A 26,171-nucleotide genomic window follows, 5' to 3' on the forward strand; every position below is an offset into this window, starting at 1 on the left:
ACGGTTATTAAAAAAATCCTGCTTTTTCAGAAACCACATCGGTATTGATGACGAGCAGACTGATGGGCATTCTTGCACCAGCAAATCTGGTATTGTTGATTGAATCAAGAATGTTTTAATTTCATAATCGTTGATGGAAGAAACGTGTCCAGTTTTTCTTTTTCTTTTTCTTTTTTTAGATTGAGTAAAAAATAGGACTGAGATTGTTGTTCTTTTTTTCAAGATTCTTGCAAATTCGTTTTGTTTTAATCCTCGACTGTCATTACTACTTCCAGACATGGATTCTCTGGAAATGAGATCTCAAAGGTACTGGGCAGGCTAATGGCCTCCACCGTCATGGGATAACTAAATTAATGAGAACTGATTAGCCATTTCCCAGGACAGACCACTCAGGCAGACTGTTGTTGATGGCCTATGCTCCTGGAAAAAGAGTGAGAGGTGTAAGAACGACAATAACCCTTTTGTTGTCATCTGGACCACTTCGGCAGAGCTGCTCGTCGCGTTTCCCTCTGATGGTTTCCTCATGCTGTCCTCGATCCCACGCCTTCTTTAAGTCGTAGAAACAACATCAGCTACACGATTTTCCTCAACAAAATAAAAACTTCACGTAATTTTTGAATATAAGCCGCACCAGCGAAATTTAGGGAAAAAACCAATGTGTACGTACAAGCTGCACTGGACTATAAGCCACAGGTGTTTTAATGTTTAATTAGCATATGCAAGGGTTCGTGCACAGAGGGGATTGTCAGGAAAGAGATGGCTGTTTGGGGAAGCTTCCCATTTATTAACATTTCCTACAAACAACAAGTTGCATATATGCATAAGTTATTCAGGTGTTACCATTTAGTGCAGTAGTACGGAACGCTGTGGAAACTGTACTGTATCACATGACACAGTGTTTCAGACACACAAACTTTCACAGCATTCGAAACGGATTTACTGTGCAGAAATAAACGGCGCGCTCTCAGCACACGTACCATAAACAAAGCTTACAGCACTCGACGAGGCAATGCCTAAATTAAATGCGTTTTTTAAAAGTGCCTGTAACAAGGTAGTGGGCCTAAAGGTGCAGTAACGTCTGCTTAAAATATAACCAGCCTACCAGAAAAGTCCAGTCCATTAATCTATTAATCCATCAATCCAGTAACGCAGCTGTAACAAGAAAAGTCAGTCAACCATCCTCGTCTTCGTCTTCTTCCTGCGTACTAAAACCACCAAAGTCCTGATCTTCAGTGCCGGAAAGGAGCAGCCTCAGGGTGGCTTCTTCAGCCACTCTCCTTGTCTGTCCTTCGTCGCTCTCAAAACCAAAGAAGCCCCCCTAGTGGCCGTGAGCTGGCCGCACCGTTGTATAAACCGCAGGGTTCAAAGCAGGGGGAAAAAGTAGCGGCTTCTTGTCCAGAATTTACTCCTTGTGTTCCGTAAACACTTCAGTCCCAATCTCGGTAACTGACAAGGGCCAGTATTTTTTGTTTCTGGTGTCGCCAGCGGATATCCAGCCAAGATTTGCTGACAGTCCCGTAGAGCAACTCAGACATTTGCATGAGGTTGAAAAAGGATAAATACGAACGGATCGTGTCAAAAGTAGCCAGTTACACTCAATCCATAGTTTAAAAGCCCTACAGCAGCTTTGTTAAATCATCAGACTACAGACATTTTTCCAATCTTGCATTTCGACAAATGCGTTCCGTCTCTCGCTTCACACGGAGTTTTTATGTGGACCCAGCCGAGGTTCAGTCAACCGTGACTGGTCAAAGCTACTCAAACGGAAACCAAAAGCCTCCCTGTCCAGACAGTTTCTCTCTTGCGTACAGATTCACGATTCATATTCACTGGAATCTGTTTCGACAAGTTACTCCAGTACTAATGTAGCTTTACACTTGCAGAAAGTTTGAGTTTTTGCGCTGAACAGGTTTGAAAAAGAATAATTACATGAATGAAAGCGAAGCTGCTGACACCAACAATCAGCTTTTTTTTTTTTTTTTAGTTGGTAGGGATCAAACTGCAAAACTCCCTCCTGCAACTCAACAGTCCTGCCTACCTGGTGAAAGCCCACATCTTTCCAAGGCTTTGACCACAGTTTTATGTTGTATTTTATTCTGTTCGGTTTTATATTTATGTGTGTTTTGCAAAATAAAACTAAAATGCTGTTGAAGCACCAACTGCAGAGCCACAGACGCACACAGCACAGCTGTGTTGATCACAGCTGCTTTCTTCCTACAAAAAAAAAATGCTGATTTGTCTTAAACTAATATAATTCCTAGTAGTGCTTCATATCTGAGCATTAGATTAAAACAATCCTGAAACTCCTTCCACAATGAAAGAGTTGAGACTCCTCATGAAACAAATCATTTAGAATCTCTGCGCATAATAACACAAATAAGCCTCGACCGCGGTGGCTGTTCCAAAGACGGATCCCCAGATTGTTACTGCCCCCTAGTGGTGACAAGGAGAGGTATGGGAGCGAGTGGGAAGGAGGTGAGGAAGGGGGAAGCAGTGTGACTGTACGTGTGCTCCGCTGTGAGCCTGCAGGTTAATGGCTGTGAAATCCCATAAGAAGGTTTTAGTGGAAGGTTAAGACTCATTACATTAGTGTCAGGATTACGACTGCGTCGCCTTTACGACTGACCTAGTCTTGCTCCTTTGACCCTCCCCTCTCTCCTGTCTCCCTGCCATCCTTCTTCTGCTGTCACCATTTGTTTATTACTTGTTTACTTAGTGTAATAGAAGGGCAACGTCCTCCCGCGGTGACATTAAGCAGAGTGATTACACAAGGAAACTTTTCTTTCCAACTTCTCTGTGGGGAAGAGAGCCAAAGGACTTACAGCAGATTAGTGACTTTAATCCCACAAGGATGTATTGTTTCCAAGATATCATTTGAAGAGGAGCTTGTTTTTTGACCCAGTGGCTCTCTGACATCTGCAGGACAGTATTTTTTTTTTCTCGGCCACCGGGCAGCACTCCCAACAACAAACAGGAGGAAAAAAATCAATTCTAGTGTTATTTCTGCCAATAAATGTCTCCTGGCTTCAAAATGCTCCTGGTGCGGTGAAGGCAGCCTCAGGGAGACGAGTCGCCAGATGTCGTCGTCAGGCTGAACAGCAGTCTAACTTCAGTTTGTGAGGCAGATTTTCCTCACTTGATTGAAATTTGCAAACGTTCCATTTCTTTTTCGTGCACAAATCTGAATGATTAGCAGGAAAGCAAGAACTAGCTTTGTTGTCACTCTCTCCGATCGCTCTCCATCCCTGTTCAGGTACGACCTTCCTCAGTACGGCAGCCGCAGGAAGCTGATTTCACCCTCTGGCCTATACGATGAATACGGAGAGGTTGTTGTCGACGACGACGGCAGCTACTACTACAGCCCGCAGGAGTGTGACGGAGAGGTAAACAAGAAGGGTTTTCAGGTTGATTACACTGTAGAACTCAAAGAGGCCAAAACAATGAATGGATCAAAGCGTTTAGTGACTGAGAATCGAGCGTTCCTTCTGCATCCAAAGCCTGAGTTTGTTATTCAGTGCTAAAGAGCTGAATAATTGGCTAAAAGAAAAAACAGTGATTAAAGGCAGTTGATGAACTTCATGGAGCATTTAAACTCCTTCTAGATTACAGAATAACACAAAGCTGAATATCGGAAGGGAAGCACGACTCCAGCCAGTGGTAATATGGCTGATTTTGTCAAGCTAAGTTCACGTGATCAATTTAAGGAAGGTGCTATGTCGTGGTCGGGGGGCACGGTGGTGCAGTGGTTCACGCTCTCACGTCACAGCAAGAAGGTTCTGGCTTCGAGTCCCGGCTCCATCACAGGATCTTTCTGTGTGAGTCTCCATGTTCTCCCTGTGCCTGTGTGGGTTCTCTCTGGTACTCCAGCTTCCTCCCACAGTCTAAAGACATCAAGAGGGGACGAGGCTGATTGATACTCAGGGGTGTCCAAACTGGTCCAGCAAAGGGCCATGTGGCTGCAGGTTTTCATTCCGACCGAGCAAAAGCAACACCTGAATCTACTTAAATCAACTAAGCTGTGTCCTCACAGCTCATTTGTTGGATCAGGTGTTGCTTTTGCTCGGTTGGAATGAAAACCTGCAGCCACATGGCCCTTTGCTGGACCAGTTTGGACACCCCTGCTCTAAATTGACTGTAGGTGTGACTGTGAGTGTGAATGGTTGTAGGTGTGACTGTGAGTGTGAATGGTTGTCTGTCTCTATGTGTTGGCCCTGAGATGGACTGGTGACCTGTCCAGGGTGAACCCCCCCGCCTCTCGGCCTAAAGCACCTGGGATAGGCTCCAGCACCCCCCCACCCCCCCACCACCCTTAACAGGATAAGCAGTAGAAAATGGATGGATGGTATGTCGTGGTTGTGTTCTCTGCTGCCCCCAAGTGGCCAAAAAAAGACGATTTTAAAGTGGCGTACGTTCCTGTAAATTTACCAAGCATCCCTCTTGAAAACCGCATTAAGCAAAAAGACGAGAGCCTACCGTCTTGTTTCTAATGTGGATTCCACATATCTCCAGAGGTTTAGGGCTCGTTACTGCTCCTCTCTCCGTTAGAGACACAGATATTGTCGTTTCTCATCAGCAGAACAACAGGAAGCTTCCGTCATGTCTAATGACCCTTTTTTGTTTGTTCCTTTTCTAAACTCTCGTGCTCTGGTTTGGGGATAAAAACCTTTACTACAACAGGTGAGGAGACAGTTGCATGCAGGCAGGTTAGCAGCCCACCCTCGTCCTCCTCCTCCTCCTCATCATCATCATGGCCGCTCAAACAAGACCCCTGGACCCCCCATGAGTGACAGGGACGCAAAACAATCATCAGACGGAGCGGCCAGCGTGAACTCAAAGCCCAAGAGTCTCAGCGCCGCCGCTAGATTGAAAGCAATGATGAGAGTGATGTCATCTGGGAATAAAACAGCCGGACAGCCCCCCTCTATCCACCCACCTTGGTACAAATCCAGAATAGGACCGATGGAAGAGGAAGGTGGAGGAAGAGGAAGGTTAGAAGAAAGGACGGGAGCGTTTGAGAGAGGGGAGGGAGGGACTAGAGGGAGGGACGGGGGACAAATACAAACATGGGGACAAAACAACAGAGTGAGAAATGGTGTTGTGAGGCCAGAGAAGAGAGGAGAGCTCCCTGGCCTGGACAGCGGCGTGGTCATGGATGGGAATTATTTCCAGACATCCACAGAGGCCAGCAAACCTCCGCCACTGAATCAAAAGCTGACCGAGACCCTGAGTCTTATCTCCCTCGCCAGACGACTCCAGGGCCCCGTCAGGGTGGGAGGTGAACTTTGGAACGATGGGAACAACTGGGGGAGAGGGGGGGGAGGAGGAGCAGGAGGAGGAGGAGCATGGGACAGTAGGAAGATGCATGCCTCCGTAGGCGATATGAGCATCTCTGCGCTAGTGTCAGGGAGAGACGCTGGGGAGGAGAGGGGGAGGCGGGACGGCTTCTCTGAGGGACGGTGGAGGAGAGGCGTCACCCGAGAGTCGCCCGTGACAGGAGAACACGACAAGAGTGAATCTGAGTCAGAGAGTCAGGATGAGGACTCAGAGTCTGAGGAAGAGGAGGAGTTAGAAAGTGAGGAAGAGGAGGAAGACTCCAGCAGGAAAAGCTCTGAACGTAGCAACAGTGTTAGATGCACCTGTGGTGCCAAAAGAAGCAGCAGAGCGACTGAGAGAGAACGATCCAGACAGGAAACAGTAGAAGAAGAGAGTGACGATGAGGTGGAGAGATCACGCTCTGGAGACGACCTGTCCCCCATCATGGAGGACACGGAGGAGGAGGAGGAGGAGAAAAGCCGTGATGGAGAAGGAGCCAAGGAAGAGATGGGTTTGGAACATGAGCCGGCTGACTGAACTGCAGAGGAGGCCTCAGTCCTGGGAGTTGACCCTGGTTACCAGGAGACGTAAGACAACCTGAGAGGAAGCTCTGGCTCTCATCTTCCTCTCCTCTCTCTTTGAGTGACTTCACCGGAGTCCAGACGGCCTGCATGTCCTCTGCTGCCCTCGCTGACTTTATCTTCCTGCAGGTTTCTTTTCCTTTAATCCCTGTTTACCAGTCAGACTGTCTCCTCCTCCTCCTGCTCCTGCTCCTCCTCCTCCTCCTGCTCCTGCTCCTGCTCCTCCTCCTCCTCCTCTTGCTCCTCCTCCTCCTCTTGCTCCTCCTCCTCTTGCTCCTGCTCCTCCTCCTCCTCCTCTTGCTCCTCCTCCTCCTCCTCCTCCTCTTGCTCCTGCTCCTCCTCCTCCTCCTCTTGCTCCTCCTCCTCCTCCTCCTCTTGCTCCTGCTCCTCCTCCTCCTCCTCCTCCTCTTGCTCCTGCTCCTCCTCCTCCTCCTCCTCCTCTTGCTCCTCCTCCTCCTCCTGCTCCTCCTCTTGCTCCTGCTCCTGCTCCTGCTCCTCCTCCTCCTCCTCCTCCTCTTGCTCCTGCTCCTCCTCCTCCTCCTCTTGCTCCTCCTCCTCCTCCTGCTCCTCCTCTTGCTCCTGCTCCTGCTCCTCCTCCTCCTCCTCCTCCTCCTCGCCGTCTCCACAGCACCTCTGGTCCTCTCCCCCTGCTAGATTCTCATTCACTCACCTCTCTTTGCTACTTGTCTTTGTTTTTAAATTTTTTTTATCATCAGTCCTTAGATTTCCGTTTCACTGTCTCCTCTGTATTCCATCACCGCAGTGATGAATTTTCACTGCACTATAAATATTCGCTCAGAGTACTTTATTAGAACTCATATTCCTTGTGTGCTGTGTTTGAAGTGTTTCTCTTAGCGTGTCTTAATTAACAATAATTAAGCCTAACTAGGAAATTAAAACCCTGATTTTTTTTTTTAAGAGCTGAAAATTGTGTCGCCGCTGACCTCTAGTGGTGGAAAGTCTCAGTTTTCTGCAACCAAATACCAGGTTGTAGTCCATCTCTGAGCCTTCTGCAGGTTCTCAAACCTGCAAATGTGAAAGGACGAGGTGAAACGGCTCCGCGTGTTTTCAGCACTCCGATGACAAAATGGAAGCATCCACGAGAACGTTCTTTTGTCCAGGAAAAGAGAGATTTGGCAGGAAGTGGATTGAAGTTACTGATTTGAGCACCTCACCTTACAGACTTACTGTCCTGACGGGTTTTTGTGTCTTTCTCCAGCACGCCGGTAGGAAACGTCGCATCAAGTTGGTGGTGGACCGAGAACTTGAGACCAGCTCCACTGGCGAGGACAGCATGACGGAAAACCAACGCAACCGCGTCACCTCCTCCACACAAAACAGCCACGCCAACGTGAACGGCAGCATCTACGTGGCTCAGAACGGCTCCATCATCCGCACCAGACGCACAGTAACCACCACAGGCCCCACACACACACACACCACCACTAACAGCAAACTCAATTCCCCCGTCTTCAGCTCCCGGCTGGCTAAGCACTTTAAAAAACTGGACAAAATGGCCGCCACACTGGAGGAAAGAATCCCTCTGAACAACCCTAAAACAGTAGCGGGGGGAGCAGACGGCGGGCGCAGCTTTCTCAGCACCTTCCAGAGCTCGGGGGGGGTCAACTCTAACACGCACGTCAATAAAACGCCACGTGTGTTTGACAATCGACAATCCAGCGTTTCTTTGGGGTCGACCAGCACCAGCAACACGGGCCCTGAGAGTGTAGCGCAGGGCGGCGCCGGCGGAGGTGGAGAAGGAGAAGGAGAAGGAGAGCGGCCTCAGAACACGGCGCCCAATGGGAGGCAGGAGGAGGAGGAGGAGGAGGAGAGAGACGAACTTAGAGAAGGAGAGAAAGAATCCAAAGCAGACGGAAACGACGAGGGAGTGACGGAAGCGTTGGAGTGTCCCAGCGACAGAACGCAGTCGGACGAGGAGGAGCTGTGGATGGGCCCCTGGAACAGCCTCCACATCCCCATGACCAAACTCTGATCCCTCACTGTGCTCGGACATGAAATCTCCAATTTCAGCGAAAAGAAAACCCTTTCTGAACAAAGTATATATGTTTATATATATAAATATATATACACATATATCAAAAAAGAAATACTTGCAAAAAAGAAACATTTAATTGGCTCTTTTAAAGGCCGGTGGATTCGTTATTGTGTCGTCGTTTCATGAAATAAACCAAACTGAGATTCTCTTACATTCAACCGATCTCAGACGCCTTTAAGACTGTACCGAGAGGACTTGTTATATTTCTACTTTGCTAAAACAGAATGAACTTGGTGGAAAGTTTCAGAATTTTTTTTTTCTTTTCCTTTTTTCTTTTCAAATGACCCTTTAAGCGGCCGGTGTCTCTGTATGGCAGCATTGAGTTTTAGCGGCTCCGATGCGACTCACCCTGAATTTGCCTGACTCTTTGCATTGACACGTGAAGTCTTGTATCGTTCAAACTTGCCTTTTTAAATCCTTGTCAAGCTGCAAACTTTTCTCCGAAATAAAGGAGTTCATCCATTGAAGTCGTGGCTCCTTAGTAACTCCGGACCGTTGACGCCTCGCATGTTGGAGGGTTAAATCCTCCCTTATTTCCTGTCAAGTCAACCACTTACTGCACATATTAGGGAGATTTTAGGTTAAGAAAAAAAAAAATTTCATGTACTGCAAAATTCGACATATTCCTTTTTTTTTCCCCTCTTTTTTTTGCCAGTAGCTTCCTTGTCATGTGACCTAGGGACTCCAAATCAGTTATTGGGTCACACCTCTTCATTGTCTCTTCATTGCGAAATCCATCCTTTTTTTACGAAGTTCTGGTTCGCTCCATCTTCTCCACAGTCGTTACTGGGACCTCGTAGGTGGGAAGTGGCCGCATGACCTGAGGGAGAAGTCCAAATTGCAGGCACCAGCCAATAGGAACTTGGAGATGTTTTCCAGACCGCCACTCATATCATGCCTGAGATTTGCCGTTGGTCTTTGTCCCTGAGGCTCGTGTTGTACCGTCCACTCTGTTGTCACCGACGCAAACCTTTGCGTCTTTAAGCTCTGCCTTGACCGTTGAGACGCTTCGTCATTTGTTCGGCTTGACTTTGGCGCGGTGATATTCTCCTGCAGCAGCCGCCGGTGAATGCCTCAGCAGGACACGGTGTGTGGATAAGCTGACGGGCGCTTAATGCCTCACAAAGTCGCAGCTTCTGTTCAGCTGTTGGACCTTGAAATCTATTTGTTCTTCATTGTCCAGCAGAGATACTTTGTCAAGATGATTTTCAATTTGAACGACTGGCAGAGATCATCTCAACAGGACAATCATCCTTTTCAGAGAGTTTCATCACAATAAACTTTTGAGAGCTTTGGAGTGAATTGTTTCATCAGAGGTCACAGAGGAGTCGGCCCATTAAGCTGCTGAACTAAAACTCTAGATTTAATTTGATGAGGGCGTCATTTGGCATTAAGGAACTCAACGGCGATGTTTGGAACTGATCGTCCCTTCTTGGTCAGATTTAGAAGTTTTAAGAAAAGATCTAAAAAGTTGCTGATTCGGGTTTATGTCAGGCTCAACTCAGATTATTTAATCCCTGCAGGTGATGGAAGATTCGATTTATGGAAACCACAGAAACCACTCACGGTGGACTATTCCTGTGTTTCCTTCTCAATTGTAAATTTTTCACAAGCAGATTTGACATACAGATAATTGACAGGCTGCGAATGTTAAAAAAAAAAAAAGTTACTCTATTGTTTTGATTATCCTTTGTTAGTTTATTAGCTGATCGGTGTATCAACACACACACGAATAAAATAACGACCGATGGAGAGACATTTGCATAAACGTGGCCGTTTAACGGTGGTTTAAATGTAGAACGTTCACTGTTGAACAGGTATGTTCATTTTTTTGTACATTTCACAGGTTTTTTCGCAAGTGTGTGTGAGAGGGAGACTAAAGCTGCTGATACAAGAGAAAACGTCTTTCTTGAAATAAGATATACACCTATATATATACATATATATACCTATATATATATATAGGTATATATATGTATATATATATAGGTATATATATATATATATATACATATATATAGGTATATATATGTATATATATATGGATCTCTAAACACAATCACTTGCTTCAGGCACACAAATACTCAGAGCTTCCTTGTGCACAGTAAAGTATTTTTATTGTGATCCTGCTATGACGACAAATCCACTAATACTCGCTCATTTAAAAATTCAAGTAAATAAGCAACTGTTCACTCGACAGCCGCATGTAGTCGTGAGCCGTGGATGTGAAAGGTTACTGCACGCGTCAGAAATCAACAACGCTTCAGTGGAGGGACAGCGAAACCTTCTAAACAAGGACTTTTACAACATTGAAGTTTCAGCTTTGCATTTATGAGAACTCACAATTTAAGATGCACTGAAATACGCTGCTGTGTACTGCAGGATAGAATAATAGTACTACTAACAAATACGAATACTGTACTGAATATTCAACATATGTGGTAAAATATTTTCTTTCAGACCTAAATGAGTCGGGGCCACTGAGTTTCTGCTCTCTCACACTTTGAAATAAATAAAAAAGAAAAAACACGCCTTACAGGAAACACTATACATCAACAGTTGCGTGCCGACCAGGGCTTCACATTAAAATAAATAACATCCAAACACACATTTGTCTCAGGTTCAACATCTCAAGAAATATTACATTCAGAAGTAAAGACTAGAGGAAAGAAAATGAAGGAAAAGAGGCTGCCTGACTGATGGAGCCCTCACTGACTGATCATCTCCTCCTCTGGCTGCAGTTCTCCAACTAATAACCAGGATGGACGCTTCAGTTGGTCTCCAGGGTGTAGATCATCATATTTTTGCATCCCATTAGTTTCTACTTCTGCACATTTCATTCAAAATAGTAGAAGAGCGAACGGATAAAAGGATTCTAGCTATCAGACAAATGAATCCGAGCGTGATTCGATGTCGAGGTGGAAGCCTGAACCGTCCCAGCAACTGGTGAAGAGAACAACAAGACATGGAAGAGTTGAATAACTGCAGTAAAATGAAGGCGGCCCCTGGGGGCCAAGTCGGTTTGGGCCCTTCAGATTCGACTGGACCAGGCGAAACAACAGCTTAAACATCATAAGGTTGCACTGAGAAAAGTTTACAAATGACACGAACTCCAAACATTCAGCGGGAGAGCGCCTTGAATTAGAAAATAAAAGCAGCCTCTCCGATGTGCAGCTTTTGGAAAGCTTCACTTAAAAGCAGCTGCTTATTCAATCTTGGATGTTGGCTGTGGGTTAGCATCGTTAGCAGGGCGGCTACAACTGAGCTGACGAGAGGAATCGGACGAACTTGTTCTGTCTGCAGGCTTCCTACAACATTACACGTGTCGGGGCGCCTCATCAGAGCTCGTGATTCCGAGATTTGGAAACTACACTGGTTTGATAGGGGGACATGCAAGAAATTATAATTCTACAGATGGAAATCGACACATTTGTAGAACGTAGTATTCATTTTACACAAGAAACGAACGTGAAAACCAGCTTGGCTGACAAAACTCCCGCTAGCTTATAGTGCTGCTTTCAGATACCAAAAACTAGGTGGGAATTCTCAGAACCGACATGGTGGACAGACAACAAGGACGTTTACGGAGGACGGTAAGATGACCCCCCCAAAAAAACGGAAAAACATGAGCGTTACTGCTGGTCACTCAGGGTAGCGTTAGCCGTTAGCATCCACGTGTTGACGACTGCAAAGGGTCGCGGTAACAAAGGACGTCAAGAGCAGTTTTTCTTTCAACTTTTCCTCTCTGGATTGTTGAAATTAGTTGCCGCACCTCGAGTCACATTACCGTGGAAATCTACCAGTCGTCAAGTTCAGATCTGAACGTCCTGTAGTTTGCCACGTGCACCAGCAGAGGCCGCTGTGGCTTCCAAGAAAGAAAAAAAAAGCATAACGTTGCTTTAAGTTAAATTTCCTTCAGTCTCCTGTACTTAATTAGTGACCATTAATCAATACTTCAACAATACTGCATTCAATCTCAAGAAGAGAGTCTTCACTGATCAACTCAACTAAATAAACCTCTTCAGAATATTGATGGGGAATTTCAGGTTTGGAATTATGATACGATATCATTGGAAATGAAGAAGAAGAACAACAAAACACTGAAAGTATTGTGCTTTCCTCAAATCTAAATTCACACCTGGGCTGAAGTGGAGAGAAATAAAGAAATAAATATGATCATTTAAAAAAATACAAATAAAGGAAGATAACAAAAGAAAAATATGTGCAAAATGCTGTTTAAAGAAGATCAGGTTGTTTCTGTGAGGGCTCTTATCACTCAGATCCAGAACTTTTTCGAGGTTTATTTACATATACAGACGTTGGGGGGTTTCTTTGAGGCCGGTAGAGTAAAGATGTCAGCGCACTTTCCGTTATGAGTGGATGACGATGGTGAAGGCGCTCGCGCAGACACAGCGAGTTCACCTGCAGTGAGAAGCGGCGCTGCAACGTGACTGATGGTGTGAGCTGGTCAGAGCTTCCACTTCAACGCCAACACGAGCCCAGACTCTTGACCTGTTCTGTTATCGCCACTCCCCCATATTGACTGGTTATTATCTACTTTTAAACTGAACAAGTTGATGAAACATTTTCCCCTGGATGACCTCAATAAAGGAGCTCGTGCCCTCCCTCTGCTGAGGGAGGTCGCTGGTGCGAGAGCAGGATCTCGTTATTGTGAGGAGCTTCAGACTCCCACGGCTCAGCCGGCTGCTGGGGAACATCGACTCTGCCGTCATGCTGCAACAACCAAGGACAACTTTAACAAGCGGGTGTGGGTGCAAAGCGGCTCTACTTTGCCCTCAACTGCAGCTCGTGTGTCGTCGCCTCGGTTACTGAGTGTCCGTGTGGATTCTTGCTCATCTGCGCTGCCCTGACAGCACTGAGGAGGTGAAACAGTTAGGAGGCCAGCTTGTCAGCCTCCTCCACAACGGCCACGCAGGAGGAAGAGAGGAATACACGCCCCTTCCCTCCATCTCTCCATCCACAAGGCCCCCAGATCTCCCTCCACCTGCCGTGTGACACCCAAGACAAAGAGCAGTTTATCAACTCTTTGACTGGTGGGTTCTTCCTTCAAGCTGTCTGGAGAGAAAAGGGCCTTTTAATTCTCACTCATCAGCCCCCCCCCCCCCCCCATTAGTGGTGATAAAATCTGGATGTTTTATGATTTCCTGTGGTGTTTATAATAATAATAATAATAATGATGATGATGATGTCAGTTTTTGTGTTTCTGATCTCATCCCTGACGGTTCCCGGTGATCTGGACTACCTCTGGAGACAAACTAAAACCAATAAACCAGCATGAGCCCGAGTCGTCACCCCCATGAGCGTCACCGCTCTGAGGTGCCAGCAGGAGGGATTTGCAATCAAACTGCCGTCCATCGATCAACCGAGCTAAGAGCTGCTAGTCGGTCCCCTCAATCCTCCGTTCATGACTCACGGGGGGTCCACCGTCTACTCAACTAACACAAGACAGGATCGGACTCCTCCAGGATGGAGACAGGAGCAGACACAGAACCCCACGACCCTTTGGACCCTCACTGAAGCATCTCGCCTCTCTTAGAAAAGAGAATCTCCAAGTTTAGATGGTGTCAACACAAATGTTTCTCTGGATTTCATTTGTGGATCTTCCAGTTCCTGAGGAGGTGAAGCTTCCATGCTGGTGAGCTGAGAGTGGAGGCGGGGAGGTGGTCATGTTGCCCCCTGGAGGAGGAGGCCTGCAGGAGCCGTCCTGCCCCCACCCTGCTCTCTGCCACCCAAGCCTTCAGACCTGCAGCTGCAGACAGGTACCCTGCAGAGGAGACGATGGATTTAGATTTTCATCTCATCTTTTATTTAGATAAAGACAATCAATGACTACATGCATAAAAACGCGCGCACGCACACACACACACACACACACACCACAATGAATATCTGTCAGTCAGGAAAGTAAACACTTGAAATGTTGCTGTTGGATAGAAGAGGTTATTCACACAGTCAGACAGAACGATAGAAACTATTCGCACTCCGTTGTACACCGCAGCTTAGCTAACACACCATACTGGGCCACATGCTAACAGACTAGCGTTGATGCTACCCTGGTGTCATCCTCCAGACCACACCAGCCTGTGCTCTTCTTCCTCAAAGCTGTTGTAATGTGGGAAGCTGGGCTGAAAGGTCCGTGTGCTCATTAAATTATGTAGAATAACCCAAAATAATCACATACAAACAAAATATATACGGTTAATATGCAAAACAACATTTTTCTTTGTGTGAAAGTAACAAGAAGATCTGGCGCTAATGCTGACTAGCGCTCTCGTCACTGAAGCCTGCATTTTACTGACATCTTGTTGCTGAGCGGCCAGTCGGCTTCAGGACGACACGATTACTCTGGAGAGCTTTTTAACGAAACTTCCACGGGTCTAAAACCAGCTAGCTAAGCTGACTGAGTCATTCGAATGTCATTCGTGCTTGTTTACTTATTCCAAATGAAAAAAGATGAACACTGACTTTGTATTTCATGCTCTTTTGTGGTGTTAGGTGTTAGGGACAGGATACGGTACCTCTGTTACGTTTCCATGCACAGACAGAGTGTGAGCCTCACTCCTGGAGCTCTGTCAGAGCCACACAGCATGCAGCTCTATCATCCTTACTCTGGGCCGCACCGTCGGCTCCGCCGCCGGTCGTCATGCTGCGGCTGCGGCTAGTAAATTTTTTGAGCTCGCTGGCAAAGGAGATGACTCTCTTTTTGTCCTCTCGCACAACCTGGGAGTAGAAATAGGCTCTTGTTAGTTAAATACAGAGAAAACAAACACATGATGGGAATCTTAAATAATCTTCGAGCCATTGTTCTCCAAACACTTGCTCTTGATTCTTCTTTCTTTGTGCTCAATGATTTGACTTGGACTGTTTTTTTGTTTTTTTATGTACAAAAACACTTGAACAGCGCTTGAAAAAAATACTGATTCTTTATTTAAGCAGGTAGGCCAAAAATAAAACATTCTCATTTACAAATGTGTCATCAGAGAAGGAAATACAACGCATAAGAACATGGGGCCAAAGACAGTAAATGACAATGTCACAGAAAGACAGGAAAGCGCAGAAAAGATTTTGCAAACACAAAAGGCAGCAGTGAGGTACAAGCATGTTAAAGCACCATGCAGATGTTAAAATACAAAAACATGCATGCAAGATTCAAAACAACAGCTTTCTTGCAAGCACAAATAATGTTGAATACGAGCAAGCAACTTCAAACTAAAAGGAAGCACAGGAACAAGAAGTTGTGGAATAGATCTTTTAAACCAGTTGGATTTCATGCAAACTAGCGTCTGTCATTACGAGACATTCTAGCAAATTAAAATCAGCAAACTGTGCAGACGGCGTCACAGAGCTAAATCCAACCCATGATGTGTCAGTAATCCACGCTGTGACGACGTGATCAGCATCAAATTGTGTTTGTTTCGTGTTTGCTGCTGAGCCGGTGACATGAGAGATCAGTGCAGGAAGGAGGAGGCAAGATGGCTGCACACAGAACACGCTGTTTATTTACTCTAGGTGTCAACAAGACAAGACATGGCGAAGAGAAGTCAAACAAAGAAGCGACATTTAAGATCTGAAGCAGACAGTGATGTGAGCCAAACCACACAGATGACCTGGGATGTTTCTTCGCTCTCACTCTCTGTGCTCGCGCTGAAACTGTATTTGAACACAGCCAAATTCCTAATAAATTCGCTAGTTTCTGTTTCTGTTATGAGATGAAAAGCATGAAAGTGGCCTGCTAAAACCAGAGGTTTCCACCTGACTGCTAAGATTTTGATTTGAAGTGATGACAGGGAGAAAGTTAGAAGCAGCAGAGCAGCTTTCTACTGTGCAGCTCGTTCATATCCGAGCTTTGGTGACATCTAGTGGTAAAATGTAGCATTACAATAAGCCTGTCGTGTAACGTACAAACTGTGGAGGATGAAGGAGCATGTTTGAGCTACACTACCTGCTCTTTGAGTTTAAGAATGAACTTCCCCGCCCCCCGCCAGCGGCTCTGAGCTTGGTAGACGCACTCTTGATCCAGCAGCACCCGCTGAAAGGGTTTGGCAGTGGAGGACTTTTTAGAGCCAGCGTCCTTGGTCACTTCCTCCATCAGGACGTAGTCACATGGGTTGGGATTGGATAGAATACTACAGGAATACTTGGCTTTTGACAGAGTCTGGCCATGGCAGAGAGAGAAAGTCAGAAGAACAGTCGTTTTTAGAAAAGAGCTTGAAAGGTTTGAATCAGCTGGAGTTCCTCTGAATCGCCTCACCTGCTGTATGATATCCTGAGCAGTGCTGTAGCGCGGCGCCTTGATCACAGTGTGAGGCTGTTCTGGTGAAACCTCATGGACCTGGACGAAGAACATGTCATCCTCTCCTCCTCCTTCTCTTCCTCCTACCGTCAGCTCCTCCTCCCCATCGGGAACGGTGTTCTTCTCATTTAGGTTCTGCAGTTGTAAAACCTCACAGTTACACTGAAATGCTGGAACCCCAGAGAACAGGAAGTGACAAACAAAACTAAACAAATTAAATGAAGTAATTAGTGCTTCACAATCATCATCAAGTTAAAACAAAAAATGTATTACTTCCACTTGCTGCAGACTTTTTGTGACATTTACCACAAGAGGGAGCCACAGGACAGTTTTTCTGGACGTAAAATTTAGTTTGTCAGTATCCAACCATGAAGACAATTAATTCCATATCAGTAAAAGGGTTAACAGAGGGAGCGATGGTATCCTCAATGTCTAAGACAAATATATATGAATAGAATCTATGTACCTCCTCTCTTGTTTTGAGGCAGATCCTCCCCACATAACCCTCCTCTGTGTCCCAGCTGTTCACCACTTGGACCACCACCTCCTCAGGCAGCAGGGGGCGGTGCTGAGCACAGCGTTTCATCTCACTACGCTCCTTCAACAGAGGGAACTTCTCCTCGCACAAGAAGTACTCGGCTGAGTTTCCCTCAGTTGACACAACCTGAGGAGGAAGACGGGGGAAGCACACATGTGTGAAGCGGCTCCTTTCATGTGCTGCAAACACCATATTCCTTTCTCCACTACTGACCATGTCCAGCAGCTGTTTGGCTGTTGTGTGCTCCGTGATGCAGAACACCGTGAAGGGCTCAGGACCTGGAGCTCCATGCACCGTCACCATGTGCTGCGGGGATGCACGTTTCTCCTCTGAGCTGAACAGCTTTGTAGACAACAGGAGGAACAGCGGGCAACAGTTTACTAAACAACATTTATTGCTCGACGTTAATGAAGCTATCACGAGTTAAGCAGTACCAAAAATAGCGCTGCCCACAGTGCCACCCTGTGTGTTTAGAGTCTGATGAGGAAATGACGGCGTTACCAGTGATGAAGGTGTGGTGCCCGCTGTTGGACCTTCTTCTGTTCTACGGCTGTAGATGAACAGACTGGACACTTCGAGGGACTCATTGTGCTGTGTCCTCAACTGGACATGTCTGTACCCTGCAGCATACACAGCACACATATTTTTGATGACACATAGTAAAATACGTGTGCTGTACTCGTTTTGATTCAAGTCCCTTCTTCATCGAAGGTTTTTTTAATAACTAACTCACGCGATTCAGGACAGTCTGACTTTCCATTGTCATCCGCACAAAAATAACAGGCATGAAACAATCTGAGTGGTGGTCCTCCGGTGAACCACTGAACGCTTCGCATGAGGTGGACACATAATCTGACTTTAGAACGTGTCTAAAACGCAGTGCATTGTGGGTTGAAACAGATGATGCAGCAAGAGAGGAAGGCTGGAGGTTGCGTTGAGACTGCAGTGGGATCATTAATTACCATTTGGAAGAGTAATAAATACTAGTCTTTGATGATCTCAGTACCTTCCGTCAAGTTTGTCTTTTTGCAGGTTAACTCATGTGATGTCATACAGCGTGATGATTAAAACAACTGTCCAACCCTCTCTCGTTGGATGGCTTAAGAGAGTGGGCACTGAGTCGACCTACTAAAACGTGTTCTCCAGGTTGTTCCTCACCTGGTTTGAGGGCTCTCAGAGGCAGAGTTCTCTGAGCAGTAGTCTGGGAGCTGTTGTTCTCCACCACTGCGAAGCGAATGAAGCACATCTCTTCAAAGTGCACGCTGAACTGAAAGCGCTCGCTCCACATGGGGTTGAGGGTGTTTCGGTGGATGGGTTTGGTCCTGAAGTGGCAGCTGTCGATGGGCATGCCCAGAACGTCCACCTCGATGCAGGGGCTACCAGCGCTGTTAGCAGGACAGACATTCTGACCCGACACAATCTGAGAGGGCAGAGGTCAGAAATGATTAGGAACAAGAACGACAGCTTGCATGATCAGCAAGCGCGGCTGATACTGTTTTCACTAAATGAAGGAGTCCTTTAGATGTAAGTCACTGTGACATGCCAACAAAGCTCTAGTTCACCCGAACTCCTCGTCTGTTTCTCTATTACTCAGACACGTTTTATGAGCGTTACATCATCCCTCTGTTTATACCGCCGGCTGCACCAGATCAGTGGCATGCAGGTTTATACATGCAGAAAATCTGTACAGATGACCACGAATCAAATTGCTACGAGCAATTTAAAGTAACAAGGCCCGCGGTTAACCATAAATGTGTTGTGTCTTTCCTAACTAGCGGTAAACTATTCACTCGGATATTACATCACTTAATGACAGCCGTACTAACACACGCTGCATTTATTATTTGACCTCCATAACTATTTATTACTGCAGGAACATTAATGCTTTAATTGTTACTGAAGTTCCCCAAGCAAACTTGCGGCGAGCGCCGCAAAGTGATGAAAAGTCCTGACAGAAAAATAAATACAGTTGCTGGAGACACACGGGGGGAGTTTACAGGCCAAGTGCTGATGGATCGTAATTCAGAGTTTTAAGAGGTCCTGTTCTTATTCACTGGAATATGAAATTAACTGAGTCACCTTCATGGCTGTCAAATAATAAAAGCACACTCAGTTCGCTTTACAATAAAACTGTCTATACACACCTTTACTGACCTCATTTGAGCTCTTTAAAAGAGATACAGTATGTGTTTGCTTGACAGGTCATCATAATTGGGACTTGAGGGTCCTGGCTACTGCCAACTGTGGTACAAATTCAATATCAAATATTCAAGCCTTCATTTAGCTCTCACTTTCTTTTTTTTTTCATAAAAGAAACACATTTCAAATGGGAAAACACCACTGAACAGCGGAGACAACATGACCTCCTCGAAAGATTTGAAAAACATGCAGCACTTCTGTGTTTATGGGGTGGGTAAGAAAATACAGTACATCACCTAGCAGCTCAGACAGAGGATGACACAGAGGAAACGGCCATCTTTACTCACAGTGAGAGAAAAGACAGCTGGGCTCATTTTCTCCACATCCCTCTCCATCGGACAGAACTGCTGGTAGAGCGGGCAGCCGCGGTCCCACAGCACCGCCGGCTTCAGTACATAACCACAGCCACCGTTGGCCTCGAACAGGGCCGTGTTTAACTGCATGGGCAGGTCTTAGAGGGGCAGAATGGGAGAAGGACATTTGTAGCACTATAACCACCATCTGCATTAGCAAAGAAAGAGGTTGAGTTTTATTGTCACTTTCTCTGTTGGCCCATGTGCTCGGACGTGGATCAACCAGGCTTAAGTATCTAGTAAATACTTCTTACAGACGACTGAGGGATTATGTTTAGTTTGTTTCCAAATGGGAAAAAAATGACAAAGTGAAATATAGAGGGAAAGATCAAAAGGGAGTAGCACAGAGGTGAAACAACTTCACCTCAGGCTCAGACAGGAAACAAAGACAGACAACAGAGAATTTAGGGATGATGGAGAAGGATGAGGACGATTAGGCCAGAATAGAAAAATGTAAGACAGATGGAGGCAAGGAATGCGACTTCAAGAACAAAAGAAAAGAAGGAAAAGGGTCAAATAAGGATGGCGCATGAAGAGGACACAAACAGGAAAAAGGAAAATATATTGCAATAAAGTCTTAAAAAGCCTCTGAGCAAACACTTATGACAATATTCAGGTTTGAATTCAACCAGAGGATTGTTTGAGACTAGATTCCATTATTAAATATTACGATGTATGTTTTCTCCACCCCGTGCTCACCGTCAGTCTGGTAGTTGAGCGCCACCAGCTGAATTCCATGGAGCCAGAAGAGCAGAGGATTTGGGTTTGTGGAGTCGATCCTGGTGGCTGCTGGGTACGTCCTGAGCAGCTGGCACGCTGTGTGCTGGATGAGCTTCTGAGAGTAACGTCGGCACAGGCGCTTGGCGGCGTTCTCGTTGACGGAGGAGATGTGGTAGCACTTGGGTGTGCGAATAATGGCGCTGAGTGAAGTCGGGGGATTGAGGACGGGAGAGGTTTGCTGTTCCTCCCAGCTCAAACGCTCGCTGCCACCTACAACAATGGCAGAGGAGCATAAAAGACGAGATATAAACATTTCGCAGATGAGCTGGCTTTCTTAGGTATGCAGTTTTAAAGAACTAACCACTCTGATTGGACTTGCTTTGTTTTGCACTGTGGTGAATGTTTTAGTTTCTTGTCCAATAACCTTTGGTTGAAAAATGATTTCCATTTGCACCTTTGGGCCTATAAAGATGGACGTCAGATTTAAGTAGTAGCCCTGTCTTGGCTTGCTTCCACTTACAACATACACATTTTTCAAAATCGCCCTGAAGCTCATAAATAATGGTGGAGTTTTTAAACATTTTTGTTCCATTTACATTCCTCCTACTCCTACTAACAATCACTACCCTTTTTGGCCCAATGTACCTTTCCCAGGGGTGCGGCTCTGCGTTATGACCTCCCCTGTTGTGTTGCTGCGAGTGGGAGCTGTGCCAAATATGGACTTCCTGCTCTTGCCGCGGTCCTTGCCTCTGCTGGAGCCTGCTGGAGACAGTGTGGACAGGCCTGGGTTCCCAGGAACAAGGGGGGGATGGAGGACAGCGGTCAATAAGCAGGACAAACGGACTGGAGACCCACCACAGTGACATTCTCACAATTCACAATTTGTCTCTCAAAAATCCAGAAATCATTTTCTCAAAGTGATGAATGTTTAAATGATGCGGAGGCGTGTCAGGCGTCAGCCCATGGGTGTCTGTTTCCAAGATCAGAAAGTTTAAGAGATGAGAGCGATGGGTTATTCCACCAAAAAGAAATACGTCTTTGCAACAAAAACAAATCTAATTTTCTTCCTTTACACATCCTCTACAATGATTCTCATGCCCAATGATACAATGTTAAAGACATTTCCCCAGATTTGTGGAATACTAAGGCAAATAGAGCAACACGCAAGCATGAAATGAGTGAATATTTTTCAAGATAGATAAGCTAATTTCAGTGTTTGTTAAAGCAGCAGCACTGCCATCTGAAATCTCTCCAGACGCAGCAGCGGCGGCAAGTCTGCTGCCTGTCTGAATTGGGCCATTTGCCCTCCTTTCTCTTACTCAGATCTCAGGTCCCTGGAAACGGTAAACAAATAAAATACCAGTGGAAACAGGCGGGTTTATGAGGGCAAATGTCACATAAAGAAAAGAGAAGATGAGCGGTGGGCAGAACACTTGAGGGAGGAAAAACAAAGAAGAGGTTGATATTTAGGAAACGATATGATGAACCCAATAAAGAGGAAAGGGGACTTTTATGAGGGTATGTGAAGAAAGTTACTATTAACTGTAAAAGCTAATATTTTATTTGTGTTCTTTTGCCCCATCTCATTTTACGTGTGTACATAACAGCATATAGACAGTTTAAAGAAGAGAATCAAAGGTCACAATTTGAATTACGTGGTCAGAGCTTCTAGAATACACCTCAGTGGACAGTTGTGGGGTTTCTCTGCTCTGGAATGGTTAACACAGTAAAGTAACAATGTCTTTCCCATGGGGGGAAAGTGATTCATCATCTTCGTGGGTGACCGCTGTGGGAGAGGATCGGAGAGTGGATATTAAATGTCTTCAAGAAAAACAAAAAACACCCAAACATTTAAAAACATGGGGAGATATTTAACCCCTTGAATATCATGCAAGAGAGAGATGAGACACCAAGAACAAAAAAGAGTTTGTCAAATAAAGGATCTCAAAAAGCAGGGTGCGATGAAAGTTTCCTCACCAGGAAACTTTACAGCCTGGCAGTAGATGACAAGATCAGACAACTCCTGGGCGATCTGTCGACTCTCCTTCTTGTTCTGAGGGAGGTAGAACTCCTCTCCCAGCTCCATGTCGAACACCTACAGGTGCAGGAAGGGAGTGGACACAAAACCCGTTAACATGTCACTTGAAAAGACAGTGACATGCAACTGAAGCAGAGCTGAACAAAAACAATGTTAAAAAACAAACCAAAAAACCCCAAATTTTTTGCCAAAACCCAGAATAATCACAGCATGCACTTCTATGAGCCTATTCCTTCACATATGTGTATGTCTTTGATGTAATCTGACAACCAAATAGCTGAGTAAAAAGAACCATAAAAGGCTAATGAACATGGGCTTGACCCTAAACCGCAACACATATACATAAGTACCTATTAGCTACGGAGGGGGGATTCCCACTGTTCTGTTCTGTCCTAAGGCTTCTTTTCTTTTTCCACCGCAGCTTTTCTTGGGAATTGTGTAAAATGTGAATCGGTGTTATAACTCAAAATACTTAAGATGTTGCTCAACTTATAATCGGATAAATTCCTCACCTTTCCTTTGCTCTGAGTCGTGCTATCAGCCTTCTTCATCCGTTTGGGTATTTCATCTGAAGGTTGTTCTTCTTTGTCTGCAGAGCTTTTCCCTTCCAGCTTGTCGTCCAGGATGTTATCTAGTTTGATTAAAAATAAAGTTGAACTAAAACCGATCACATGACAACAACCAAATCACTTGTTAACTGGCAGCAGCAGATAGCTGTACAGTACTCAGCAGCTCGCAGGTGGGAATACATGAATAGGCACATGGATGGAGGCATAATGGCTGTGACAGAGCATGAGAACATCTGAAAAACAAACAACTGGCAATCTTGCACAACTTCAACTAAAATATTTTAAGAAGACAGTTTGCACTTTTCACTCATCACTTTTCACACATCACTTCTGATTATAAGATCATCACTTCTGATTATAAGACAACATAACTACATCAAGCCAATATTTATTTGACCTCAAGGACAATTTTGATCATTTATATGGTTTTCTACAGGCTATGGAAGCTGAAAAGAGATGGGTTTTTAATTACATTTTTATGACAGGATCATTTATTATTGTGTCATTCTTGTGATCATGGTTGATCTCTCTATTCTTTCGTCACCTTGAGAAAACACCTTTATCACCTCAAGATAGCAAGTAAGTAATTCTTGTCTGTGTCCCATCCATCGCAAATATGAAGATATATTTTAGCAAGTGGAAACAATCAAAGATGGTCCATAAAGAAAACCTATCAGCAGTCATCTATAATTAGTGAATTTTGCATTCCGGACGAGTTGCAGAAGTCCTGAGGCATGTTCAGTAACCCCTCCTGACTCATAATCACTTCAATGTCTATCAACTGTAAACTGCAGGAACAGAAGGGAGTTCTTCCCTTTGCTCTCATTCCTCCTACACATGAATTGTGACCAAAAACCAGAAAAAGAAGCACATCAGCTTGAAAATGCAGAAGCTCTAAATCAAAGAAATCTTGTTCAAGTGACATTTCCTGACATTTGGAATGCATTCGTTTGACTGAGGTTTGGCAGCAGGGTTGACCCTGAATGTTATCCAGGAGACAATAGTCAGATGGGAGAGAAAGCGGTGGCAGCTTAGCACTCAAGTGGATCAAGTGTTTGTGTTCACTGAGCCAATGAATGCTGACAACCAAGCATGTACAGTATGGTCAAATGTACAGTCAAAGGTGGAATGTGATGAGTTGCTAGCTGACTGGTACTTGAAGTTTCATTAAATCAGAATTGTCAGAGGGGCAAAGGAGCCAAATTGAGCCATGCTGGGAGATTTATATTAGAGTAGCGTATTTTGAAAGGTCTATGACCGGTACGTTTTTCCGACAGGGACAAGCAGAGGGCAGGGATTAAGAGAGAGGAGTGCTGGGACTGGGACAGGGTAGTTTCCCCTGGTCTGTTGTTTGGTGTGGGGGCAGCATAGGGCCTGAGAAACCAGATGGCTTTGTTTTGTTTCCCTGATGAGCCTGTCCAGCCACTGGCGAGGTCAGAGGCAAATACATTACAGGCAGGAAGGAGAAGGGAGGTGATGAGTTGTGGGAGAAAAAGAAAGCATTCAGTCAACGTACTCTTTAAATATGAACTGATTTTTGTTTTCTGCCTAAAGACATCACCAATTTTCATGTCATTCATAATTTTACAATAGCAGTTAATATACTTCGCCCCTGCTTGGAGTCTGCACAGCATCTACGTCTCAGGGCAATTCACATGTGGCTCAACAACAGTGTGCCAAAAACTAGCAGACCAAACACAAGCAGTTAACACACAAACACAACACAAGCTTGTGTCACAGTGACTGCATGGAAGTACATCCAGGTTCCTCAAAGTGTTCCTGGTGAGTGACTCCAAAGAGGAACATTTGTATGATGGATGCTCATGACTGCATGTCAACACGGTGACATCCATCGGCACACGGCGCTTTAAATATGACAGCAGAGTTAGAGACTCCAGTCATATCGTTGCAGTTATGTGACAACTACAAAACCAGTGTACATGTCAAAAACACTGTCTGTTAAATCCAGTAGTGTTAAACATGTGCTTGGACACTATCTTGTTCAGATTTTAAATTAAGAGTTTAACTTGTCTTAACCTCTGAACTGTAGTCAAAGAGGAGGGAAGGAGGCTTGTTGATTAATTTCTGGCATTTTTTCCCCTCTTCTTTTTAAAGGAATTTAATTTCATGTAGCCATTAGAGTTCAGATAAGATGTCTTTCCAAATGTGCCCTCAGAGAAAGCAAATAAATTAGACCTTGATCTGGTCAAACTATGCAACATCCACTTGACTCAGATGGATTATATCACATTCCTACTATGTTCTGGATATATAACAGTGAGTGTAGTGGTTGAAATGTGAGCAGCTGGTGGTCTACCATGCGCGATAGCTTCCTTACAACACAACATGACCTGACTTTTTCCACACAAAAAAGCAGAAAGCTCAGCGAAGAATCAACCTGAAGCATTGAGGCAGAGCGCAAATCTACACACTCATGGCTCCTCTGTAGTTGCTGTGCAGTGGTAGACGACCACGACAAGCACACATTTGCATCAAGCAACCGTTATTTATCCCTAAAACTCAGAAGCAGGTTCAATATCTGAACAAGAAGCTGTTAATAAAAAGACAGTTGTTGTAACTGTTGGAAGTACAGCAGCTACCACTGCAAAACAGAATGAGATGGAGACACTGATTGATAGAGAGGCGCCACAGAGCTGTGCATTTACCTTCCAGGCCATATGAGGCAGTAGAGGCAGTGAGGACATCAGCTAAGTGAAAAACAGGTGAAATAAAATAGGAAAGGAAGGGAGTGAGAATCGAGCATCAACTTAACCAGAGATTTAAGTGTTAAAAAGGAGTGAAACACAAAAAAAAAGATGTACACAGAAACTGATTCAAAAGGTTAGAACATAATTGGAATTTATAATATGATGCCTTAGCCTGGAAACCCACAGAGCTTTTGTAATTGCTACGAGCTTTTCAAGTGTTATAACTTTTACACAACTGTCAAAATCTCCTTACCATCTGATAACGACTCATAGTCATAGTCGTACTCGTCTTCATCCTCCTCTTCTTCCTCATTTGCGTGGTTTCCAGGCGAAGTATTCCCCGGTGACCCGTTGCTAGCCTGGGCCTGCAAATGGGCCAGTTGGTGAGCCTATAAGGAGAAAAAATATTGAGAAACAGAGGAAGGCCTCAGAATGAGCGGGTAAGAGTGAGTTTCTGTCAGAATGGGGTAATGGGTTGATCGTCTATAAACTATGACTACCTAGACTCTAGGCATTCATAGCGTGTCCATCTTCTCACCTTCTGTTTGAGGATGTCCACTGGTGCCTGGTGGGCTTTGAGCTTCTTGTTCTTGAGGAGGATCCTCCCTTTTAGCTGCAGAGGTGACGGCAGGTGAGGGTCATCGCTGAAGTCACTTTCAAAGAGGAATCTAGTCACTAGACGGTCCCCGATCACCGTCTAGTAAATCAATATTTGCAAGTGACAAACACAAATTATATCCATTAATGTGAGAGCACACAAAATGAATATGATGTAAAGTGAG

The 26,171-nt window shown here is 45.1% G+C and overlaps 2 protein-coding genes across 3 annotated transcripts in view; one reads left to right on the plus strand and one right to left on the minus strand.

The window, feature by feature from the left end:
- LOC147239653 (protocadherin-15-like) overlaps positions 1-8,840 on the plus strand; it is a 171,626-nt gene extending 162,786 nt beyond the window's left edge. The window contains exons 38-39 of the mRNA XM_086194725.1: positions 3,254-3,383; positions 7,114-8,840. Coding sequence (XP_086050851.1) covers positions 3,254-3,383; positions 7,114-7,887 — 904 coding nt within the window. The 3' untranslated portion in view covers positions 7,888-8,840. The remainder of the gene's footprint in view (positions 1-3,253; positions 3,384-7,113) is intronic.
- A 1,178-nt stretch (positions 8,841-10,018) lies between these two features.
- plce1 (phospholipase C, epsilon 1) overlaps positions 10,019-26,171 on the minus strand; it is a 79,017-nt gene continuing 62,864 nt past the window's right edge. Inside the window, exons 31-46 of one of the 2 annotated variants that reach the window (XM_086195308.1) lie at positions 25,928-26,086; positions 25,643-25,778; positions 25,348-25,389; positions 22,625-22,743; positions 22,052-22,169; positions 20,720-20,857; positions 20,054-20,344; positions 19,289-19,452; positions 17,961-18,222; positions 17,304-17,422; positions 17,016-17,144; positions 16,731-16,928; positions 16,223-16,399; positions 15,914-16,126; positions 14,490-14,691; positions 10,019-13,735 (exon numbers count right to left, since the gene is read on the minus strand). In XM_086195308.1, the coding sequence (XP_086051434.1) occupies positions 14,527-14,691; positions 15,914-16,126; positions 16,223-16,399; positions 16,731-16,928; positions 17,016-17,144; positions 17,304-17,422; positions 17,961-18,222; positions 19,289-19,452; positions 20,054-20,344; positions 20,720-20,857; positions 22,052-22,169; positions 22,625-22,743; positions 25,348-25,389; positions 25,643-25,778; positions 25,928-26,086 (2,430 nt within the window). In that variant the 3' untranslated portion in view covers positions 10,019-13,735; positions 14,490-14,526. The remainder of the gene's footprint in view (positions 13,736-14,489; positions 14,692-15,913; positions 16,127-16,222; positions 16,400-16,730; positions 16,929-17,015; positions 17,145-17,303; positions 17,423-17,960; positions 18,223-19,288; positions 19,453-20,053; positions 20,345-20,719; positions 20,858-22,051; positions 22,170-22,624; positions 22,744-25,347; positions 25,390-25,642; positions 25,779-25,927; positions 26,087-26,171) is intronic. The other variant, XM_086195309.1, reaches the window with a different exon arrangement.

This window comes from Aulostomus chinensis, chromosome 23, assembly GCF_037954235.1.
Source record: "Aulostomus chinensis isolate RoL2024-O1b breed Wild chromosome 23, RoL_Achi_v1.0, whole genome shotgun sequence".
Lineage (NCBI taxonomy): Eukaryota > Metazoa > Chordata > Actinopteri > Syngnathiformes > Aulostomidae > Aulostomus > Aulostomus chinensis.